The 25081-nt window shown below is 37.4% G+C and overlaps 3 protein-coding genes across 6 annotated transcripts; 1 reads left to right on the top strand and 2 right to left on the bottom strand.

Moving 5' to 3' along the window:
- Nucleotides 1-229: 229 nt before the first annotated feature.
- Nucleotides 230-4910, bottom strand: LOC133859230 (uncharacterized). 2 transcript variants are annotated; one of them, XM_062294563.1, is made up of 5 exons: nucleotides 4613-4906; nucleotides 4460-4504; nucleotides 4052-4345; nucleotides 3604-3788; nucleotides 230-887 (listed from the first exon to the last, which is right to left on the bottom strand). In XM_062294563.1, exons 1-5 carry the CDS (start codon nucleotides 4821-4823, stop codon nucleotides 705-707), a joined length of 918 nt encoding a protein of 305 aa, XP_062150547.1. In that variant the 5' UTR covers nucleotides 4824-4906; the 3' UTR covers nucleotides 230-704. The 2 variants fall into 2 exon arrangements, with proteins under 2 accessions (XP_062150547.1, XP_062150548.1); XM_062294564.1 differs by lacking the exon at nucleotides 4460-4504 and having other exon boundaries at nucleotides 4613-4910.
- Nucleotides 4911-6582: 1672 nt separating this feature from the next.
- Nucleotides 6583-17939, bottom strand: LOC133859228 (uncharacterized). Of its 3 annotated transcripts, none has more exons than XM_062294556.1 (8): nucleotides 16788-17938; nucleotides 13347-13646; nucleotides 12856-12981; nucleotides 12568-12644; nucleotides 10718-10784; nucleotides 10564-10641; nucleotides 10295-10415; nucleotides 6583-7070 (listed from the first exon to the last, which is right to left on the bottom strand). In XM_062294556.1, exons 1-4 carry the CDS (start codon nucleotides 17698-17700, stop codon nucleotides 12580-12582), a joined length of 1404 nt encoding a protein of 467 aa, XP_062150540.1. In that variant the 5' UTR covers nucleotides 17701-17938; the 3' UTR covers nucleotides 6583-7070; nucleotides 10295-10415; nucleotides 10564-10641; nucleotides 10718-10784; nucleotides 12568-12579. The 3 variants fall into 3 exon arrangements, with proteins under 3 accessions (XP_062150540.1, XP_062150539.1, XP_062150542.1); XM_062294555.1 differs by having other exon boundaries at nucleotides 12568-12648; nucleotides 16788-17936; XM_062294558.1 differs by lacking the exons at nucleotides 6583-7070; nucleotides 10295-10415; nucleotides 10564-10641; nucleotides 10718-10784; nucleotides 12568-12644 and having other exon boundaries at nucleotides 13372-13646; nucleotides 16788-17939.
- Nucleotides 17940-22669: 4730 nt separating this feature from the next.
- Nucleotides 22670-23827, top strand: LOC133860460 (protein FAR1-RELATED SEQUENCE 5-like). Its single transcript, XM_062296061.1, has 2 exons — nucleotides 22670-22994; nucleotides 23121-23827. Exons 1-2 carry the CDS (start codon nucleotides 22670-22672, stop codon nucleotides 23825-23827), a joined length of 1032 nt encoding a protein of 343 aa, XP_062152045.1.
- Nucleotides 23828-25081: the final 1254 nt, after the last annotated feature.

The raw sequence follows: 25081 nt of genomic DNA, 5'->3' as shown, positions 1-25081 counted from the left end.
TGTCAAGTTCGAACCCTATTCAAAAGAATCCATAACATTCTTCCCCTTCTTCCAATTTCGATCAACACAAGTATATAAACATGTTGAAGATTCAGAGAGCAAACATAATCAGACGTCATTAATGATGCATGCACGTGATAAATAATTCCATAAAATGAGCAGTTTACTGGCTGTTGAGTCAAGTTAACCTATATAATATCGTTTGGTCTTCGTAATCATAAACAAGCTCTTGAGACAAAATCCAAACTAGGCTAATTTCTTAATTAATAAACAAGTCCAAGTCTTTTTAGTAAACAGAGTGCAAAACTGCCCATAAACTTCTTGCATGTGGTACAAGAGAAATTACTGGGTTTTGTGACCGACAAAATATTTCAACTGAATTTATTCTGAGAGAGAGAGAGAGAGAGAGAGAGAGAGAGAGATGATCAGAACCATATATTCCATCGTTGAGGCAGAAACAAAAGCATGCACGTGAACCCCAAGCTGTCAGCTAGCCTATCTAAACCAGAACAAAAACAAAACATAAGGATAACTAAGCAACACAAACCAGAAAGAAAACAACCACCATAGACCCCATCCCCTTCATGATTGCTTTCATTTTTTTCCTACGGGTCACCCTCACTGGCCGGCCGGGCCTGCTAAACCCTGGCCTGAAAAAGAGAGAGGAGAGAGAATCTCCCCAGCCTAATATTCTTTACCCTTTTTCAGCACCCTTTGAGATGAGTTAGAAAGATATTATTCTTTCTAGGTTTTCGTTTCTCTCTCTGTCTTTTTTTTCTCATCCACGACAAGCACCCAGCTTGCCTCCACATTTGCTCATCTTTCTTCTTTCTCTCCTCCTTTTCTCTTTTTGTTTCTTCTGCGTCTCTTGTTTCTTTCACTTCCACCTGCACTCATTGTACATGCACATCAATGCCACATTTGATAGTATGTTTCTGAAGCAAATGATCTCACTCACTATATTATACTTGGCTAAATTAGGAAATATATGTATGAGCATCAGCTTAATTTCCACAGAAATCCAGGGAAGTACTTGCATTTAGGGGAATCTACTGCATGGAACTAGGTTAGCTATTAATGTCCCAGATTCAAATATATATATATATATATATATATTATAAATTTTATATTTTTAACCTAAGCTTTTCTTTTCTTTTTAATTTTCATTAATTAGTCCATTAATTTCAGCCTAAGCTCATTTCTATAGAACCTCAGCCCAAGCCCTCCAACAAGAATATATATATATATATATATATATATAAAGAGAGGATATTAGACCATATCACGTCAGTTTTATGAAATATTTGTGTGATGTTTGTATCTGGTAGCATTATTAAACTAACAAGAGCAGAACTATCAAATTTAATGACCCAAGATTAATTCCAAAAAAGCTGCTACTCTAGCTTTTTGGCTTTAATTTGACTCCTACAATTTGATATTGTTGATGACATGGGAGGTAGTAAAAGTGTCTGCATCATGGGGTGAGAAAACAAGACACAAAGATAAATATCTGATGCATGTTGTTAATTTACTGCTGACGCTTTGCCGGCCAGCTGAGTTACATAAATTATATTATATCTAAACAGATAAATTAATAATGGAAATTTTACCTTTATATTTCATTCTGTGAAAAAACTGTTTCAAATTATTTTTTTCGTCATTTTGTTAAGGGTACGTAAATGTTGATAAATTAATAACTATATAAATATTGAAGCTAATTTATACGACGTACATCTTAAACAAAAATAATACTCGTCACTTAATTTGAAGTCCGATCCTTAAACTCTCGTCAAATTAAAGATTCTCTTTTATCTTGTACATTAAACACCAAATATTTGTATCATCAGTATACTTTTGCTTTAGGTCTCAATTATTGTGATCAATCCATATGCAAACTTCTTTGTTCGTCACAAGGGCCATCGTACGTACACCAGATATATGTTACTTTTTTCAGGTTTTCTCTATAACCATTTGCGTTAACAATCGCAACGTACAAAACAAGGCTGCAGCAAACCTGATCGAGGACTCTATAAATGACAAAGAATTCTCCATAGCTGGAGGTACAATTTTACTGCTATCATGTGTCAAGGTCTAATCGTGTGCCTCTTTTGTGAATGTAGATGCAATAAAGGGAATACCCAAAATGGTTTTGCACAGTGCAATCATCTTTCATGATCAGCTCTGAAACGCATGATTAATGTTTCAGAAAGAGGAAATAAAAGTGAGAGAACGTACCCAAATAAATCGAAAAATAAAAAAGTGATGACACAAAATTTAAGGCCAGGCTAGAAAGCCTTCTTCATAATTTGCGTCCGAGAATCTCCAGTGGATTCACATAAAACAAAGAGAAGAATGCAAAAAGAACACACAGTTCAAAAATCCATTAAGAAAAAGGGTAAACGTAAGTAAATTTAGTGAAATGGTAATTGTACTGTCTTTTTAATTAACACTTTTTTTTATTTTTATTTTCTCCCTGGAACTACCTAAAGAAGCATCTGAAGAAACAAGTTTAATTATTGCCAGAAAAAAAGTTTCACAAAAACACAGACAAAAAACTACTGCATGGATGACAGATCGAAGGCCACTTGGGGGAGAAGCATAATAGGCCGGGACCAAACTAGCTAGAGGGACATGTGCGCGCAGATCAAAACTAGAGGACCTAGATAATCTATTTATCTATTAGCTCCCCACCATCGGAAGGGTACAGTACAATTATATGACACCAATCATGAAACCTGATTTGGGTCTCCCCCCTCTTGAGAAACGCACCATTAATTAATTTGCAGAAAGAAAAAAGAGTATCTTTTTGGGGAGCGTGGGAGAAGGAGAGACTGAAATCTAGGCCAATTACCTATTCAAATTGTTAATAATTTGGACATTGTGAAACTGTCTTAAGTAAGATTTAATTGTAATTATGGGGGACAAATAATATTGAATTTATAATAACCGTTCAAATTGGGAGCTAATTGTTGTGGGACCCATAAAAGAAAAGAGAGGGTGCATAACATTATTATTAGGGCTAAGAAAGTGTAACATTGGGCTGAATATTTTGGCATGATAATCCCAAAATGAAAAAAAAAAAAAAAAAAAAAAAAAAAAAAAAAAAAGAAGAAGAAGAAAGAAAGAGAAGAAGAAGGAAAAGAAATCCAAATCTTAAAGCTAAGAAAGAATGACTGACTCTATTTCAGAACTGTCGAATGTGATATTTCAGAATCTCGAACCATGTGAACGCGTACTATACAATGAAAGAATGAGACAATAATTAGCTGGGTATATGTAATTCCTAGGTTCGATCTTCACTGTGGTTCCTTTTAGAATATATGTAATTCTAACCTAGAATAAAAAATTAAGTGTAGTGTAAACAAATTAATATGATTAATATTATACTACCTTATAATCTTCGTTGTCCCTACTGACCAGTTTGGTTGTCGAGAAGTTAGCTAGTTGATTCAAATTTTCACCCATCCCCCGCCCCCTCTCAATGGAAAAAAAAAAAAAAAAAAAAAAAAAAAAAAAGAATAAAAGAATAAATAAACGTTTTTTCTTTTGAATTAATTATAATTTCTATCAGCTAATTATGGAAAATAGAGAACAACGTCATACCTCTTCCTTAGTTTTGATTTTTGCATTTGAATTGGGTGAATCTCCGGCTTCTATTTCAAATCGCTTTATTGATCTCTCTATGATGGAAGGGGTGGAAGCAGGGCTTGGACTGCTTGAACTAAGATCAGGCGGTGTGCTTTGAGTCCCCACATCTCTAGTACTCATCATGCCCTCTACTTTATTTTCTGAGTAGACAAAAATTAAAGATTAAAGAGGATCATATATATATAATTCTTATAAACAACTCATATAATCTCTTCATATATCGCGGCGTAAAAAAACGTAAAGAGAAATGCTACACACAATGCCAATGCCAGGACTCCCTAACGTCACACTGAAAATCACTACTAAATTTTGAATGGATTACTGTAACGTTGGTACACTTGGGAGCACGTGTAGCATTTCTCAAACGTATACACAAGTAAGAATTTGAAGTGTTAATTTGAACCTGGAATTGGCAATTGGAGAACTACTGAGCCTTCTTGTGCAGAAGTTGAAGGCGGCTTTGTTTGGAGCTGTCGTGAATGGGAAGAGTAAACAAGAGGCGCAGACATGGTAATTCTATTGGGTATGTTACGAAAGGATCTTCCGCTTAGTGTTTTAGCAGACAGACACTCCATCGGAACCTCCCCCGAAAGTGGGTTGCTTATATATTTTTCTGCTTCATTCCACTTGGAGTTCAAAGCAAACCCGTCCGGCGATAAGCACTCCCAACCATTGAAGCCTGATCTTGCCTGCAATGCTGCACAAAGCGCGCGGCTTAATCACCATATGTATCAAAAACAGAGACCATAAAAGAAGTAAAAGTAAAAGAAGAAGACGATAGTATATAATCATGATTGGTTTAGCTTTGTACCTTTAAGAGCAGTGGTGAATGAATATGTGGAAGGGTCGATTTCATCTGGAAGAAATTGAAGATGCATGGGAGGATTTGAGAGAATTAGCAGTGAATGAAAACCAAATGGTGCGATAATTAAAGAAAGAGTAGTGGTTAATTAATATTATATACCTTTTAAAGGGTAGCCAGGGGAAGAAGCGGTGCTTGAAATGGTTATGTTTGATCTGAAAGACCGTGTGTCCTCTCTAAAGCTTCTGATATTGGATGCGGAAAACCTTCTGGAATTGGTGTTTTCACGGCTGATACGTGCCTTGAGGGCCCATTCTCTCAAATTGAACTCTGATTCGTCTCTTCGTCGCGACTGTTCTGCGGTGGAGGCCATGAAAGTGCCTATAACTGGACCTGAAAGCTTTTACAGTTTCAGATATTCCATTTTAATTTTCTCAATTTGCTTCTTTTTTATATGTGTAACTTCTTATTTGAATTTTGAGTAACTGGTCGTTGCCACGTCACTGGAAGATATATATGCCTCCTAAGACAAATAAATGTTCAGGTAATTAAATAAACCATGGTTTTAATTAATTAATTATATATATATATATATATATATATATATATATATTACTTTTTTCTTTTAAGCAGTACTGCATGATTAGGTAAAACCTACGTACCCAATTGTGAGTTTGGATGCACGTTGATGCAATTTAATCGTTTTCCCAAATGGGGAACTCCTTTTATGAATGGGGTTGGGTAGATGACTGGGTATTTCATGGAAAGCTATTGAAATTGACAGAGAAAGAGTCCAGAAAACTTTCCCGACCAAATTTTTTTGAGTCCGTACGTTCAATGTTTGATTCCCTGCACTGCGCGCAATGGATAATCTTTTACTCGGAAAATGGTAAACAAGAAAGACAAGCGGAGAATACTGGGTACGCATGCAGAAAGCAAACTAACACGCTAATGCATGTGCTGCTTTGAATGACATCTCTTGGCATTTAATGACCAAGTTATATAATTACTGTGAGTGAAAATTAAGATCGATTGATCGAGCAAATTATTAATTATCATGACCAACAGCTAGATAATATTTAATCTTCTGTTGGAAATATTGTTCAAATTAAATTGCAACAGCTATATACGGTTGAGAGAGTTCCGATCCAGACAAAGATATTGGCCGGGGTCCCTGCAGAAACTGTACCCGGCCGGTTGGTTGGATGAACTGGAGCCCCACAGAATCCTGGACACCACTTAAAAAATGTTTTTGAATATTTTTGAATTGAGAGAGATCGAGGTCAAGGAGTGCTTAGGCTTCCCTCCTTTGACTTCATCTAGCTTTGAGAGCCACTTTGATTTTGACACATGGCGAAACCAGGAAAGGGTGAGCCCATCTGATTCTCACTCATGGGGAGTATGGTGTTAAACAAATTGATGGAGTAGATATCCTTGTTGGGTTGTTTTCAGCGTGGGCTGGAGTCTCTAGAAAAGAGTGGATAGCAAGAGAGGAGTGGGCGACGGGTGGTGGAGTACTGGGGGGGATGGTTTAGCGGGAACTCTGGATTTCTTCGTGTTTGTGCTTGTGCATTGTGCATGTGCATGTCATCATCGTCGTGAAAATGAGCGAGGTCCTCACAATATAGGAGCAGGGAGGTCCCACCTAGCCTACCTAGGGGCTCATCATGCCGTCACTTTTTGTCTGATGCGAATGCAAGGTAGGTTTCATGAAAGTGATAGGCTCTCTGTAGAGTGTCAGCTTGGGTCCCCATCTGCTTCATTTAATCTCTAAAGCCTTTTTCTTTTCATGGAGATATCTTTTACCTTGAGTTGTGTTATTCGCACCCATGCATACATACATTCATTGTGAGTGTGTAATGTGTACAAATATCATTTTTCTTTACTCTTATCTTCCTAGGTTTTTTTTTTGGCAGGTACCTTCCTGAATAGAAAAGAGAAAGAACAGTTGAAGCTAATTATGATATCACAGTTGATTCATTCACACACATTGTCTAATACAGTTTTCATATACAATACATGTTTTGACATTCTCAAGTACCTTTTATCTTCAATTATAGGAAAATAATTGTCTAATACAGTTGCATGGCACTTGGAAAACACACTAATTATCATAATTGCAAGCAAGAGTATAGACAATTTATAACTAGATTTTTCATATGCTCCATGAAATATATACCAAATATAATTACAAGCATAAATACCACATGTTGCCACAGGTGACCGGGTACCCCCATTTATATGTACTGGTTCAAAGTTGGGAAAATTACAAACCCAAAGAGTTTGAAGACCTGATAGTGTGGCGAATTATTATGGAGTTTCATCCAAATCAGACACTATCTTGCAACAGAAAAGCAACTTATGCTGTGTCATATCACCGCATTGTTGTTGAATGCTGGGCTCAGTCCTGCAGTAGATAACCTTAGACTTGATGCATGCTCCAAAAATGAGGAAACAGATAAACCAACAGTAACAAGTTCACATCTGGGGCAAAATTGTCTTGCAGCTAATGGAAGCGGCCCGCATAGCAGAGGTGGCTTTGTGTTGTTAATAGACTTTTATCTTCATAATTCATAACTCCGTGACAATTATCCAACTGGTTCCCATGATTCTATACTTCCTGATGTTGAACCATAAAAAGAAAAAATTAATAATACGAATAAAATCTAATGAAGTCAAGCATCAGATGCACACCATTTGACTGAAGTCAAAGAGGGGGAGAGAGTGAGAGAATAAAAGAAGTGAAGAAAGAAAGCAAAGGATTTTGCTTTCATACAATCATTTAGTACGGAGAATTCTGTAAGTAAATGCGTCAATAGTATCAGTCATAAAACCTAATTTTAACAATTAATTGCGGATACAAGGGGGAAACATCCAACATATACAAATGTAGATTAATAATCTCATAAATCGACTAATCTGATTCATCAGGTAAAATCAAACCCACCTCAGAGGCTAGGAAGCTGGGTACTATATTGGCTCATGTTTGCCAAGATATTTCTAGGACCCAAGAAGAGATTATTAATGGCTACTTTTTTGGATCCATTAACAATGGTGAAGCAATATAAATTGAGTCATTTGGATTGATAAAAGGATTCCTTTAAAGTACACCTTCTACAATTGATATGCCTATAGGATCCAAATTCATACCCCTGCAAGGATCCATGCAGCATAAATCCCCTCTTCCAAGAGTCGTGGATACTAACAGTTAGCTCATATATCCCGACTTATCTTACATTCAAAGAACTTGCGGGGCAACCACTCCACAAACTCCGACACATTTTACATATTTGGAACCAGAACAAATAATAGCATTTGATAAGATCATGTCCCTATTATATCAAATGTGAGAGTTAGATTGAGAGTAGTACTCTGAGGAAGCCTGATAATCATGCAAAGTCTTGTGGACCTCATGTGCCATATACATACTATCAGCATTTTCCCCCTATTTTTTATAAGAACTGATATCGTGAGCCATCTATTGCACCCTATCACCAGAGCTGTCTTTACCTTGCTTTTAACATTGAACCCTAATCCTGACTCCACAAAAGCTATAATCTATGATCCTCAAATATTTTAGCAATTACAAGGGTCTTCATCAGTGCAGGAATTCAAGATGCCTCTACATTTTCGATTCTGTTCTCTCACCACATGTCCTCAGGTCCCTTGATTTCAGTTCTGTTCTTTCCCTACCAAACCATGATTGGTTCACAATAAAATGCATTCCCCATTGGAAGTCAATTCCCTTGGGATTCACACATACATAGATACCTTTTCATTTTCCGGCCACACAGAAATACTTTCAAACCCCTAATTTCTCAAATTCCTAAAACAGCCTCTTATCTCATGTCAAACAGTCAACTTGGTAACTTTTTTTTTCTTTCTAAGCAGTCAAATTAGTAACTTATTGATGCAGAAGGGAGTACAGAAAGAAGCCCAAAGTTTCACAAAGGAAATAAAGGAAGAATCTCTTTTTCAAGTGCTAAATCAAGTATATCAAAAGGCAATCAGAAGAACTAAAAAACAAAGGCATCTTCAATTAGTCATCAAAGGTCCCTTAGAATGAATATTGAGCTTGTATTTAGACAATAACATAACCACAAAAATCTTGTTAATAATTGCTCTCAGCCCTTTATCAAATCTGATCCCAGAGGTAAAAATATAACATACGTAAAAGCAAATGAAAAACACATGGTAAGATGGTGACTAGAAGTATCATCAACAATAATTGTGAATATATAAAGCAGGCAACAATAACAGCTACAACAACCCCATTTTACTTTAATGGCTCATGAAGAACTTATTTAAAGGCCCATTCACTAATTTCACATTTTTAAAGTAAAAGAAGGACTCGAGCATTAATCTTCTGGCCTCAAAAATTACTTTGAATGCATCTCATGCCAGGGTATGCACAAAGCTATGGAGGGATACTCAAGTTTCTCCCTTTACTAAAGCAAACTGCAGATGAAAGTGTCACAAGTAAACTGGAAGGGAAACCACTCCATCTATTCTGACATAGATGCCTTCAACTGCAAGTTTTGAGCCTTAATATTTAATATAATTCTGCTCAAATATCCAGACCCAAATTGGAAAGTTCAAGGTAGAGGAATCTCCCTGTCAGATCTGTTCAGGCATCAATCCAACAGTCTGGAGCTTCATTAATTAGAAAAGATAGCTAATGAGAGAAAGCCATCATTGATCTTAGATCTTGCACTTATAAACAAGGGTAGCCTTTCTACCATTAATTCAAAAAATTCAAATCAACCTAATATTGGTTTATCAAGGTCTAGATTAATGTTTACACATCCTTGAAAAACTAACCTAGATACATACACTCGGTAATCAAGACTCCTGGAGGATCAGTCTTCGGACAAAAGTTCCCCATCAGACATACAAATAGTTTCAGGAGGATTGACTATGATTTCCTAAAGGTTACTTGCCAAGCTAATAGGACAAGATATCCAAGACTTTAACCTCCTCTAATAGAAAAGGGAATGACTGATGCATCAATAAATTTAATTATTCCAATAGAATGGGACTCATCTATCGTAGAAGATGGTGTCTTAGGAGGAAAGGAAATGTGGAAGATGGTGTCTTCGTGTCTATCGTGGTGTCTTTGGAGGAAAAGAAATGTGGAAGATGGTGTCTTCATGTCTGTTGTGGTGTTTTTTTAGAAAAAGAAATGACAGAAGTTTTAAGGACCGTGAGAGGTCTTTAGAGGAGATTAATGTTTTATTTTTCTATTCTTTGTTTTATTTTTCTATACTTTGTATCTTTGGAAAGTTGCTTTTATTTCTCCTATGGTGATTAGTTATCCTAATTTTTTGTTCTTCTTTCTTCTTCTATTTAGGCGTTTTCTCTTGTATACTTCATGTGCACCTGGGGACGCTTTACACTTTTAATGATATCTTGACTACTTATTAAAAAAAAAAAAAAAAAATAGAATGGGACTTGTCAAGGACACTGGACGGGTCTTGTCAAATGGTGTCCAATAATATGAACAAAAACCAATCATTAAACCATCCAAAAAGGGGTTTTATGTCTACCAAACTCGGAGACAGTCTTGTTTAGGCTCAAAGGGCCCTCGCGAGCAGTTACCACCAACCTAGGACATCAATCTAGCTCTTCCAGTCAAGTGTACCAGATTTCAGTTTATCATCTTTCTTTCCTCATTCACCATATAAACTATGGCCTTACAACAGCATTTCAAAGTATTTCTGAATGTAAAGCAATATATTTACACAATTTCTAATACCATTTGGAATTGAAATGTCATCATCTCACTCAAGTTCACCTTCTAATGCTGTAGAATGTCTGAATATAAAATGCTGTAATCAAACATACCTTCAAGAGCTCAGCGTTTTTAAGGTTCAACCACCACGAAACAAATTAGGCAACTGCAGCTCATGACTCAATCACATGATGAAACCGGAACCATGGTAATCAGAGGACGCATGAAAACTGACTGAAATTCAGGGTAAATGAGTCAAATTCTAAACCATAATTGGTAGGCTATACTATATTTTACAGACAAAATGTGACAAATCTATGTTAGAATTCAAAAAAAGAAAAAAAGAAAAAGAAAGAAAGAAAAGAAAAGAAAAAAGACTTACTGTGTAAACAGAACAATTGATCCAGGAACCCACTCAAACTGGTAGACATCATCTAGAATCTCCTGGTACATAGATGCCCTGAAAATAGCTAGCTTAGATCATAGCAAGAAGAGAAAGCACAATATAAGACAGAAATACAGGACAAGCTACTGACCATTAAAAATGATATCATCCCTGAGAGCCTGAGCAAATTCAGGAAATCGCATAGGCATATAAGTTTCCTGGTTAACATAAACAAACATTAGCCAAAACAAGAAATAAGGAGAAAAAGAGAGGGACAGGGATGTTAAATTAGCATGTGGCAGATCAGAAATTAAAAATTATGAAGAACACAAAAACCTTCACCATAACCGATTTTTGATATAGTGTTAGGCAACTGAGTGCATTTTTATACAGCTTATCATCTCAGTCCGACGACAAGGTACACACTTTTGGCATCGGAAATTTTTTATAATGGGCTTAAAGATATCATAATTGCTCTTCAACTAGATTTTTGTGACTAATTATTTTACTCTTACATCTTTGGTTGATCTACTGAACTTCAGAAGCTAGGTTCTGTATTTCTTGCTTTCTGTGGTGCTCTATTATACGCTTCCTGTTAGGTTTGCGATGTTTTTTGCACTGTTTATTGAATTATTGCAATCAAATTTATTTTTCAAGTCTTCCTATAGGAAAAATATATACACATCACAAAAAGAATGAATTAAAAATCAACATTTTATAGAAAAATACAAGGTAGGTAACAATCTTTTCTTTCTTTTTTTCATAACCGGGGTGTATCCGGGGCTTCGCCCCGACTAGAACCCCAGGATACCGTTCAAAGCACCCCCTCCACACGAATCGGGTAAAGCTCGGGTTTTCATCCACAAGCGTGACTCTAAAAAATTGTTTGCACTCGAGGGGGGTCAGGGCTTATACCTAATGCTTAATAGACACCGGAACCAAGTGACTTACCACTCAAGCCAACCCCTTGGGGTTAAGGTAGGTAACAATCTATGAAGAATACAAACTACTACACAAGAAGCAATTAATAGTGTATTTTTCTAAAACTTGGGAATTCAATCTTCCCACACGAAATATTAGGGCTGACAATTTTTTGACATGAACCCTATACGGCATTAGAGGGTTCGGGTTTCGCATAAACGGGTTCAAATCATAAATGGGTCGATCCACTTGACCCGTTTATGAAATTATATATGTTTTTTATATAATAAATACATGTTGAAACAAGTAAAACGGGTTGTGTTTGGGTTGAAATGGGTCAGACGAGTTGTGTTAGGTTAGGTCAAACAGGTTAAACAATTCGCTTTTGGGTCTAAACAGGTCAAATGGGCCAAAGCGTTAGTGACCCGTGTATAAAACAGATCACTCGCAAGTCGTGTCTGAGTCAAAGGGTGTGACCCATTTAACTAAACAGGTCATATTCGGGTTGCCCCTTAATCGGTTGGCTGGTCGACCCAAACCGACACCCCGACCCGGATTGTTAGTCCTAGGAAATATCCCAGATATACCATCTGTCAAATTACGCAGCATAGCTAGTGTAAGATATATTAATTAATATATTTTTGAGTTTTTAAACCATGTATCATTAAAAAATAGATTTAAATTTTATTTCCTTGGCTAAACTATACTTGCTGTCCCTCAAATATAGTGAAAGACTTTAGTCCCTAAGTTTTAAAAAGTTCCAAATCGTCTTTGAAATTATTAATGGCAAGTAATTTAGTATTTTAGCCCAAATTGACGACCATGCCATCACAAAAATTGAAGACGTAACTCTTTTGTGTGTTTGTCGCATCATCAACTTTTGGAACACCATTATAAGTCTTATTGACAGGACTAAATTGCTCAGGGACCAAAAATATAGTTTAGCATTTTTTTCTTTCATTTTTCAGGTCTAAATTTAACTTCACATGTTCAATTTGATCTAATCAGCTCTTTTATTATTTAAAATTTTAAAGCACTTCTTCTTTACAGATAATTTTAAAAAAAGAATCCAGAGATTACCTTGTCCAAGAATCAAAACAGCGTTTGGAGCCAAAGGAGCAATATCTTCAATCTTTTCACCAGTGAAAATTGCCTGACTAACTAACAGGCAAATAAAAAATAATTTAAATTGCTTCTACCCAACTAGAGAGAGAGAGAAGGAATGCATGCTCAACATATTGAACTCCACTTATGAGGGTAAAATTGATAGCAATTACTCCATTGCAAATAAGTGGGTCTTTTCTAAATTTCTAAAAGATAAGTATATCACAATTCTAAGTAACCAGATAATTATGGAATTACGGAAACCTGAGATTTGCATTAACTTTTCTCCACTCTCATTTATGTCATTCTCGTTAACAGCAGCATCCATGTCAGATACTGCCATCATGTGCACAGAATAACATCCATCTGATATCCAAACAGTTTGGTTTCCTGCAAAACGATGACCTGTGTCATTTAGCTGTGGAGAGCATAGAAGATAGCGAACAATGACCTCATGACTTTAGTCAAGGTCAAAAGATCTAAAAACTAAACGTAACAACATAAGATTAGTGCTCTCTGCTGTTCAGATGTAAACCAAGCATAAATGCCAGACTACCCACAAGCCAACCCCTTAACATGTAGATTGTCCCGTTCTATCCTGGTTGCACACACCTCAACCCCCCCCCCCAAACCAAATCACAGTCCCCATTAAAATTCACAAGACATGTGGTCATGAAGGATTCTAATAGGAAAATATCCACAAGTATTTACACACACACACACACACACATACAGAGAGAGAAAGAGAAGCATACTAATAGAAACATCAGGAAAAACAACCAGCTTTTGCACTTCCATAATGTGGGGCAACTGCTTCATGTGACAAGATGAATCTGATCCAATGACAGAATTGGATAGGTGCAATAGGTGTAACTCTCCAACTGAGTCCAAGATTACAAACTTTTTGGGAGATAACGCCTGAATGGAAATTGCCTTTACTGACATCTTTAGCTTTCTTGTAGATGTCGAGGATCCAACTTCGCCACTTCTGAATGCCACAAAACATGCACCTCCTTCACTGGAGTCTTGTCTCAATTTAATGGAGCTCTGCTTCACTGCAAGTTAAAATGCACAATCAGCTGTAACGACTAAGACATATTGGAAGCAACCTAGCTGATTAAAGAAAAACGTAATAAATAGTCAGCATACTACATATCTATCGAGGTATCGATGAAACAAGATTTAGTGACCCGTCTACCAGCTAGAGATTTCATTTGGAGAAGAAAATTATGACAGATAGCCCCTAATTAAAGTTTTATTTCTGACAATTAGTAATTTACCATCTAGAGGCATCCTTATGTATTAACCAAAGAACAGCACCTTGCTTAGGTAGCACCTGGTCAAAAATACCTAAAAAGCAATTTGTCAGCGGAATTTATAATAAAAATATAAATTTGCTATAAGTAGTGTGCAAGTATGTACAGGAGGTTTGACTACAGTCAATTAGCTGTATGATACAGTAAAACCATATTTCGGAACAGGCAAGCTACAGTATAAGAGAAACTGTAATGGCATCGGGAACTGTAATAGCACATCATGATACCAAGGTTCTTCAAATGACTTTCGTTAAAAGCAGTAATAAACAAGAAAGCGATCTGAATGAGATGATTCTTTTAGATTAAATTTCAAGGTTAACCTCCCAATTAGATACAATGTATTGTGGTTCAATCATAAATAATATGAGTTAGATCGAGAAGGTGATGTTGTCTATTTTACATTTTTACGAGTTCCAATAAGGGTAGTCTACCATAAAGCCACAAACAATTTACTATTTAAAAAAATAAGACCGCTAATAATTGTCAGGTCAATTTAAACCTTTTGACAAAAAAAAAAAGTCGGAATACCATACATATTTTATATAATTCTATAAGTAAATTTCTCATTTCCCATTTTAAATGAATAGGATACTCAAAATAATACCAAATTATGGCATAGCCATTAGTACTTGTCACTGAAGCTCACCAGTGCACCCTACATATCTCAAATATAATTCCACACTGTGTCAACTAACAATTATCTCAATTGGCTCACCAGAAGGCTGGCATGCTCTGGTCATTGCTGATCATTGGAATAATCCAGTCTTTTATCTCAGTATGTTCTAGAATAAACCGATGCAATGCCAAGATATGGGCATAGTAGAAGATAACAAATATACGGGGAAAAAATGAGTATTTTACACGCTTTCAAATTTTAGCCAATACAAAGGTCCCATTAATCCTTACAAAAAATAACCAAAATCATACCCCTCAACATAAAGGCATATACTGTTGAAAAAAATCATTTTCACGACAACTACAACAGCTCTCTCTTAATACTCCAAATTCTTATGCCTCGAAGCTATATCCAGTTTGAAAATCAATTTGGCCAAGTCAGAATTGGTTCTTACGGGTAATATTAATAATGTTGATGAACTGGCCAGAATTCTTAGCTACGGAGTTTCATCTTTTCCTATGAAGAATCTCGGCCTCTCGTTGGGAGCTCCTTTTAAGGCTAAATCTATTTGGGATGGTGTTATTGAGAAGATCAAGCGTCGTTTGGCTAGCTAGAAGAGGATGTACTTGTTTAAGGGCGGAAGGATTACCTTAATCAAGAATACCCTATCCGATTTGCCTACATATTACATGCCTCTTTTTCCCTACCTGTTGGTGTTGCCAACCATAGGACTTCTTATGAGGGGGGTTAGGTGAAGATTTCAAATTTCACTTGGTAAGCTGGTTCAAGTTTTGTTCTCCGATTTTTGAGGAGGGTTGGGGGTCCAAAACTTGCTTTTGTTCAACCTTGCTCTTTAGGAGAAGTTGCTTTGGTACTATTTACATAAGAGAGAGGCCTTGTGGAGAATCGTAGTGAATTCTAAATACGGCTCATACAATGTGGGTGGTGTTCAAATGAGGTCTATGGGTCGTATGAGGTGAAGTTATGGAAAAATAGCAAGAGGAGTTGGAGGGAAAATCTCTTGCCATACCATATTTGAGGTAGAAGATGGCTCTAAAACTAGATTCTAGCATGACATGCAGTGCGGGAATCAAGCCCTTAAGGAAGCTTTCCCGGATTTGTATAGCATTGCTTGCGTTAAGGATGCTTCCGTGGCAAATTACTTGGAGTTTTCTAGTGATTCCCATCAATGCAATGTACGTTTTATCAAAGTGGCCGCAATTGGAAAGTGGATGCCTTTGCTTCATTCTTTAACTTGTACTCCCTTAGATTAAGACGTGGAGGGGGGAATACAAGCTTTGTTGGGCCCCTTCCAAGGGAGGGATGTTTACAATTAAATTTTTCTATAACGTCCTTGTACCTCATGATAGCACTCCCTTTCCTTGGAAGTGTATTTAGCAGAGTAAGGCCCCCTAGAGAGCGGCATTTTTTGCTTGAACAACCGCGCTGGGGAAAATCCTCACCATGGGTAACCTAAGAAAACGACTTGTCATTGTGGTTGACTAGTGCTATATGTGTAAGAGGAGTAGGGAATCTGTGTTCTTGTAGATCATCTTCTAATTCATTGTGAGATTGCCAATGCCTTATGAATTGCTATTTTCAGCCGTGTTGGGTTAACTAGAGTTATACCTAAAAGAATAGAAGATCTTCTCGCTTGTTGAAGAGGGTTGTGCGGCAATCCTCAAAGTATAGCAATGTAGAAGACAGTTCCGTCCTACCTTTTGTAGTGTCTTTGGAGGAAAAGAAATGATAGAAATTTTAAGATCGCGAGAGGACAGTGGTGAAACTAAATTCTTTTTGTTTCAGAACTTTTTTTCCACTAAACAACTGCTTTAGATCTTAATGTGCTTTGTTTTCATGATTTTCTTAACCTTCTTCCTTTTTCTAGTTAGGAGTTTCTCTTGTATACATCTTGTGTCCTAGGGTTGCGCATTTTGCGCTTTTCAATGATATCTCATTTACATATAAAAAAAATAAAAAATACTCCAAACTTTTCATTGCAAACCCATTTCCACATATACTTAACAACAGTATTTAGCACATGTAGCTTATTAGTTAGAACATTAGTGTTGCCATGAATGAAACTGCAATGTATAGAACTTACACTGCAATGATCTCAACCAAATAGTTCTACGATACAACTCCATTTACTTGAACAACAGCTAATAATCAATTCCTTTCCAAATTAACCAAAACCACCCGCACTTGCAATAGAAAGAACAATAATTCAAATTGAAAGTAACAGATAGAATTTGCACACTTACCAGAACCGTAATGGTTATCCACCCTCCCATCCAGGTAACCATTCCGAGTGATCCCTGACGCTCCTTCGCCGCCATTTTTGCCACCTCCATGCTTCGCATAGTCCCCGCCAATCAGACCATTTGGCAAATGAAATCCTCGACTCTCCAATTTCCCATTTGCCACATGCATACCCAAATTCGAATTCAGATTCAAATTATTGACTTTCCTAACCCGCCCTTTCACGAGGGGCCTCAAATTGAAAACCCTAACCCCACTTTCCTCCCCCAAAATCAAGAACCCGGACGAGACACTAATCGAGAAGACGGGCTTCGAGCACTCAATCACAGCACACCTCATCAATTTCAAAACCACCCCATCCTCGCCACCATCCTGGTCACCATCGTCGCCCACAGTTCTCACCGCGAAAACGAAAATCTTCGAGCTCGAAACCGTGTACATGGCGAAGAAATTGACCGACCCGGAGAGCCGAACCGAAACCCCGTGATTCACATCCACCAAAACCCCCAATTTGTCATCGAACCGAAGCCCTCTCTGATTGCAAACGAGTCGAGCTCTGGCGAACGAGTTGGTCTTCCGCAGTAGAACATAGAACCGGAGGAGCACGGAAGACCCACCTCTGTAGGGGCCGGACACAACAAAAAGCGCGCGTAGATTAGGATTAGGGTTAGGGTCAGGGTTTTGGAGGAGGAGGAAGGTGGAGGAGGAAGAAGGCGAAGGAATTAGGGTTTGGGGGGGAGGGAGAGAGGAGAGGGCGAGAGGGGAAGTGGAGGGGTAGAGAGAGAAGGAAGAGTCGGAATGCATGAGGGCGAGAGAGAGGGAGTGGGGTTCAAAGAGGAGAGAGGTTGTGAGCGGTGGGAAGGAGGAGAGGGAAGGGGTTGGGAGTTTGAGCTTGGAAGCTTCGACAACTACCATTTAGAGACGCAAAAAGCTTTTGTAGTTGGGAAGCCACCTGAGAGTAGAGACAGACTACTGAGATTGGCGTTAGAGGAAGACGCATTGGGTTGGAAAGAACATCTTCTTCAGCTTGGGTTTTGGTTTTGGTTTTGGTTTTGGTCAAAGGGTGGTGGGAGATCCAGAATTGGGTATCGTTGTTGTTGGGAGCTTTTCAAAGTCTATTTTGAATTCTGAATTTAGGTGGTTGGGAGGAGACAACAAAATAATAATAAAAATAAAAAATAAAAGGAGAGAGAGAGAGAGGGGGGGGGGGGGGGGGGGGGGGGGGGGGGTATAGTAGGGACTAGGGAGGTGGGGAGAGCTTATACAAAGCCGACCATAGCACTCTTTTTTTCATTAATGATCCGTTTGTTTCGCTGTAAAAATGATTTTCGTCGTAAAATATTATTGATGAGATTATTTTCAGAAAAAACAATTTTCTCGAAAATAGTTTTCAGTGCTTGGGTCGTACAAAAAAATTACGAAAGACGAAAATGTAACTATCGCCGGAATCCGGCAACGTCCAGTCGCCGTTGTCGGATTCCGATGAACATGTTTGGCCGAATCTCGGCCATTTTGGCTATATTTGGCTAGATCAGTGGTCAGATCCATCCATATCCGACCGGATTTCGGCCATTTTGGCCAGATCCGGCTGATTTCTGACCATGGCTAGATTCCGGCAGAAATCTGGTCCCTCGACAACTGGCGACGGTGGCCAAATGTCACCGGCAGTATTTCGATGGCCGGATGTTATTGGATTCCACGACCGACCATTGCCGGATTCTAACAATCAAATATCGAACGTGCGTGCAAGGACAAAGAGTTTAATTTCGAAAAACAAAATTGTTTTCCAAAAATTAAAGAAGCTTTTACGATCAAATCGAAAATGATTTTCATTGACCATTATTTTCGTCTATACCAAACATCGTAAAATGCCGAAATTATTTTACGCCGAAACAAACGGAGCATAAAACTCATTTTTTTTAATAAAAAGAGGGTGTTGGGGATGGTTTCCCACCCCCACAAATCATTTTCAGAGAGGTGATAGCTCGGGGTAAAAAAATGCGGATTTGAATGCGTTATTATCAATGTGCGTATTCGCATAATATCATTATCACTTTTAGGCATCTACATAGTTATTGCGTTTATTAAATGCGAATATCATCCGTTATCCGCATATGAGGTAATGAACGTTTTGAATTACTATCTAAATCTATATACAATATTAAATAATGCAGTTATTATTATATGTAAATTTAAATAAATTAATATTTGACTTGTTATATAATTCATGATTATCAAACATAAAAAATCATTGTGTCATAGAATAATTGAGATTTAAATTACCAAAAATAAAAAATAAATAAAATAAATATAGTAATGATATGATAATAAAAAAAACATAATATAACCTAAAAGTGGTTAAGCGCATCCTCATCTAGCTTAGCACTTTTCTCTTTTCTCCAAAATTTGGAGAAATTTCACAAAAAAAAAAAAAAAATGGTTCTCCAACAAGCTCGGCATTTCTTTCTCCATGTTAGCTTCTGTCAGAACTCTCTCCAAATCTACAGCACGAAATTTGTTTGCTACTTCATATTTTGGCATTTTTAATTCAAACCTGTTGTTCTCATTCTCTCTCTTCGCGCGCTCCTTGCTTCACCAAAATATCACCACAAAGCTCTTCGTTCCCAGTGAAGCTTCTGAAGGCCATGCTCTGTGTTGAACTGATGTTTTTTGTTTTGGTTGATTTGTGTTGAAGCTGCTGAAGCCCCTCTCATGCCTTTCTCTCTCTCTCTCTCTTTCTCTCTCAAATCTCACGGACTTGATCTTCCAGCGCCTTCCGCCACAGACTTGATTTGGGTTGATTTTGGGGATTTTGTTGATATTGGGTTTGTCATGATTTTGATTTCTTAATATTTTTTTTGGGATTTTATCGATTTGGGTTTGTCATTATTTTGTTGTTGAACTTCTGATCTGCAGTGAATTTTACTGTTAAACATTTAATGCAGAACACGTATTCTTGCTTCTTGATGGAGGATGAACATGTTCAGCATTAAATTTTGAGAAATGATCTATACACTTCTCCTTCACAACATCTCCACAACACGCCAACGTGGCAGGTAATAAAATATTGTTTTTTTCTGTTTTGGTCATGCGGCTAGAAAACTAAACAGAGGGAAATTCAAATGAATTTCGCACGAAGACCTCTCTCTCTCTGAAATCTCTATGCCCGTATAGATCTGAAATTTCTCCGTCGTGCGTCTTCCGTCGTCCGGCGCTTCCGTCGTCCGTCGTCCGGTGCTTCCGCTCGCTCTCTCTCTCCCTCTCTCCGGCATATTTCCGCTCTCGGGTGCTTCCCGCTTGATTCCAACGCTGCCCAGTCCCTCCAAGTTCTGAAATTTGCCTCCGGTCAGTGACGTCGCCGGCTTCTCTCTCGGTGGTCGCCCTTCTCCGTCGTCCGTCGTTCGGCGCTTCCCGCTCCGGCAGATTTCGTCTCAGTCCAGCTCTGTCGTCGGCCGGCCACGCTAAAAAAAGGTTTCTCTCTCTCTCTCTCTATCTCTCTCTCTCTGGCCGGGTCTGTTGTGTTGCTAGGGGTGATCTCCTCTCCCCTTTTCCTAGCTCTGTTGTTTTGCATTTTGCTTTATTAAAAATTTTGGGTTGTTTTTCCATTGCACACAAGGTGCTTGATAAAATGCTCCACTGACCAAGTTCAGACGAGCCATTTTGTCTGGCTTTCCACTAGAAGCTAGAATGCCTCGTGAACTATGGTATAAAAGTTGTTTTGGCGAATGTTGGTCAGGCTGTAACGTCCATTGTTGGAGCCTTAAGCTTGTTGCTTAAATGGCCCAAAACTGATTAATTCTAAGTTAAGCTGTATTAGAGGCTTAAGCAGTCCACTTCTCATCCTCATTTATTTCTTTAATTTGGTGCATCAGCTCATTGTTGGTTGTGGTATAAATTTCTATTCAACTGGCTTGCCCTCTGAACTCTAAAATCCCAAGGTGATTTGTTGAATTACTCTTCTGATCTATGATCCTGACATGTTGCAGATTTTCGTGGATTTGGACTAATTTACTGGCTAGTTTTCACCTGCTGAGCCTGATGTTCTTTTCATATTTCTTGTGGGGATTAATCCGTCTGTGGGCATATGATGTTATGATCTGTATCGCATCATTGCGCTTCAATTAGATCAAGCAGATACAGACAAACAGAAAAACCCAAGTTCATCCAATTTGATGACTGTTAATGCCAACCCTCCTCAAGCTGGGATGACTTGATCTGGTGCTTTCACATGAATCTTTCCCTTCTCAGCAAGGACAAAATCTGGTTGTCAAAAGTTTTTGGTAATTCAATTACTTTGAGATCATATACTAAGTTGTATGATTGATTTGAAAAAAAATATATCTGCTATCATATTTTCTAGTTGTAAAGAAGCAACTTTTTGATGTTAACTTAACTCAGGTGTTCTGAAGAAGTAAATTTCTTATGAAACTCTGGTGTATAAAAATCTAAGCCTATAGAGGAGAAAAGGAAGAAGGAAAAAAGATTAAAGAAACCTACATTAATAATTGTTTTAGAAATATATTACTAATTAAGATAGAATTAGAAAAAAAAAAAAAAAAAAAAAAAGGTCAAAGCGCGTGCATTTGTCATGCTTGCTACTTAGTTGTTTCTTTTGTAGTTTTGTTTGGTTGTTTGTCTAGAGTAAGGTGTTCTGCTTGGGGTTGTTTCCCTTTGTTTCTATAGCTTATTTTTTTTTATCAATTAACCATAGGAGGATGTTAATTATGCAAGTAGATTTCTATAATAAATTTGACTATAATTTTCTTCCACCTTGAATCCCTCATTTCTATAATTTTCTTTCACTATTCTTGTGTTATATATTCATGTCTAGTCTTACTTTTTCTACAATTCTCTAATGTGTAATAGAATTTTATTATTATTAACAAATTCTTACATTTTTCCATTCAATTAACTTGTAGTGCTTTTTAATATAGCATTTTCCAAAATGGACTCTTCAAGTTCACGATTGGATACCGAGGGTCAATTTGAAGGTGCTTTAACCCATCAAGACGACCATCAAAATGGTTAGATTTTTGACTTTTTTTGTTTTTATTTCTTTATTATTATTCTAGGCTTTTTTTATAAATACACTTGGTATTCTTTTTTGGATAGATGTGGGTGACAAAGTTGAAGAACCGAAAGATTTAACGACGTTTATTTCAGATGAACAGTTGAGTGATAAGGATGATGAGAAAGTTGAAGAACCAAAGGATTTAATGACTTTTAGTTCAGATAAAGAGTTGAGTGATAAGGAAGAAAATGTGGTCTTACCTGTGGTGTTAAAGGATGATGAGAAAATTGAAGAACCGAAGTCATCAATGACTTTTAGTTCAATAGAAGAAGTTTGCTCTTATTATAGAAGGTATGCTAAGCAAGCTGGGTTTGGTGTAGCTCATAGAACCTCGAGAAAAATGAAGGGTAGAAAAAGTTACGTAGTGCTTATATGTACTCGTGGAGGTGACGAGCGAGCTACAAATGATGTTGCGAAGCAATTCCAACAACTAATAGAACAAGGTGTGGTGCTAGGATTTGTGCAAAATTATGTGGTGATGGAACGTGGTTTTTGAGTAAAGTTGAGCTGACGCATAATCATTCGTTAAGCCCGGGTAAAGCGAGATTTTTTAGAAGCAATAGGAAAATTAATGATGCTGCAAAAAAAAGACTTGAGCTAAATGATAGAGCAGGAATACGTTTGAGTAAGAATTTCAATTCGTTAGTCGTTGAAAGTGGGGGGTTTGAGAGTCTTTCTTTTGGAGAGAGAGATTGTCGGAATTATATTAATAAGGCAAAAGAACTCCGTCTTGGTAAAGGGGGTGCCCAAGCACTTTGTGATTACTTCAGAAGAATGCAAAAGCAAAATAGTGGCTTCTACTTTATGATAGATATGGATGATGATTGTAGGTTACGAAATGTTTTTTGGGCGGATGCACGGAGTAGGGCAGCATATGATTACTTTGGAGATGTTATTACGTTTGACACAACGTATTTGACCAATAGCTATGACATGCCATTTGCTCCTTTTGTAGGAGTGAATCATCATGGTCAATCTATACTTTTGGGGGCAGGACTAATTTCAAGCGAGGATACAGACACATTTGTGTGGTTGTTTAAATGTTGGTTAGAGTGCATGAATGGCCAAGCCCCTAAAGCAATTATAACAGACCAGGATAGAGCTATGAAAAATGCAATTGCTATTGTTTTCCCTGAAAGTCGACATAGATATTGTATGTGGCACATTATGAAAAAATTCCCTGAAAAGTTTGGATCACATGCTAATTTTGATGGCATTAAGAGTGCCATAAATAAATGTTTGTATGACTTTCAAACATGTGAAGAATATGAGGAAAACTGGAAAGATCTACTGGAGAAGTATAACCTTCATGATAATGCATGGTTGAATGGGTTATACAGGGATAAGACATTTTGGGTGCCGTCATACATGAAAGATACGTTTTGGGCGGGAATGAACACTACACAGCGAAGTGAAAGTATGAACGCATTTTTTGATGGTTACATGCACTCACGAACCACATTGAAAGAATTTGTTGATGAATATGATAATGCTTTAAGGAGAATGGTCGAGAGTGAGACACGTGCTGATTTTGATTCTTTCAATCGCACAATCTCATGTATAAGCGCCTTGCAGTTAGAGAAACAGTTTCAAGTTGTCTACACAAATGCGAAGTTCAAAGAAGTACATGAGCAGTTTGTGAAAATGATGTCCTGTAATAACTCTCATCTCAAAAGTGAAGGTGCAATTTCCACGTTTGAAGTTATTGAATATGTTGCCGTTGGAGACCACTTAATAGAAAAAACATTTCTTGTTTACTTCAATGAAGATGAATTGGAAGTGAAGTGCACATGTGCATTGTTTGAAGTAAGAGCCATCTTATGTAGGCATTCACTTTCCATGTTACGGACAAAGAAAGTGACAACTTTGCCACAAAGATATGTTCTTGATAGATGGGGGAAGGATATTAAGCGAGAGTACTTGAAGGTTAAGAGTAGTTATGATGCCATTGGTGATAATCCACATGCCTAAATATATGACAAGGTGAGAAACAATTTTGAGGAATTACTGTCGCTCGCATCAGAAAACACGGAGGAACGTTGCATGGAACTAATAAAAAGAATTGATCAAATAAAGGAGTTATGGCGTTGCGAAAATCAAGCTTCTGGCATTCCAGCTACTGTTGCATCTTCTAGTTGCCAAAATGTGCTTAGTCCTCATAAGGTTACTTGTAAAGGGAGGCCACGAACAAAGAGAAAGGTGGTTGTTATAGAAACAGTGGTAAAGAAATCCAATGTATCAAGCAAGCCACCAAGAGACAACAATGCTAAAACGAAGAGACGAAAAAATCAAGTTAGTGATTTCTTTATTTTTTTTATTATTGATGTCCACATTTTATTTGCTTAAAAACATGTGTGCTTTCCCACATTGCATAAACCATTTTTTAATTGTAGGCCTCGAAATCAACGGAAAATCAAGGCAACACTAGTCAATCTCTGTTGCCTTCTGTACCTTCTGCAACTCACGATCATAGTACTCAGGTGATTAGCCAATATCTCTTTATTTATTAGTTGATTTTTGATAATTATTTGATATTTCACGAGGATATTTAATGTTTATTTTTGCAGGATTCCGTCGCTTCGTCATCGACAGTTGCTCACACCTTCAGTGGTCACCATCATTCTATTCTTTCTCAGGTATAATTTGTGTTTTTTAAAGTCATTGTTTCTCGATTGGAATTTATATGCGTACAATAAGAGAAACAAATCATGCATGCATTCATTAGGTGAATTTGTCGATTGACCCCATAAATCTGTTGTCCACAATGATAAGCCAACACAAATACCAAGAGGCTTTCACTACAGCCTTACAAATGCGTGATGTGTCAATTGTGAATTGGATTTGCTCCCAGGTAAATCACTTGATAGTATTGTGTTATTAAAATGCATCCATTTTAGATTTTAGATGTCTGAATATTAAAGCTGATTTTCCGGTCTTGACTATGGATCCTCTCCCTTTGAGTCAAGAAGTATTGCTTCAATTGTTATGGTTTTTACCATATTGTATCAATACCAACCCAGCCGTAATAATTGCTTGGATGACACACGTTTTTAATTCCATAATCCCAACTGATCCGGCAATTGAAATGCATGTGCGGCCGATCTTCAATCAAGTTTATGTCGCACTCAACCATATAAGTGTCCTGCCCACAATTACTGATGCTGTGCGGTCAACTATACGTCTTCTGATGAATGGTTTACTTCCACCTTGAAATGGTTATTTGTG

The sequence above is a fragment of the Alnus glutinosa genome, chromosome 2 (genome assembly GCF_958979055.1).
Source record: "Alnus glutinosa chromosome 2, dhAlnGlut1.1, whole genome shotgun sequence".
Classification (NCBI taxonomy): Eukaryota; Viridiplantae; Streptophyta; class Magnoliopsida; order Fagales; family Betulaceae; genus Alnus; species Alnus glutinosa.
The sequence above is the reverse complement of the archived record's forward strand: the minus strand, read 5'-3'. Positions and strand labels throughout refer to the sequence as shown.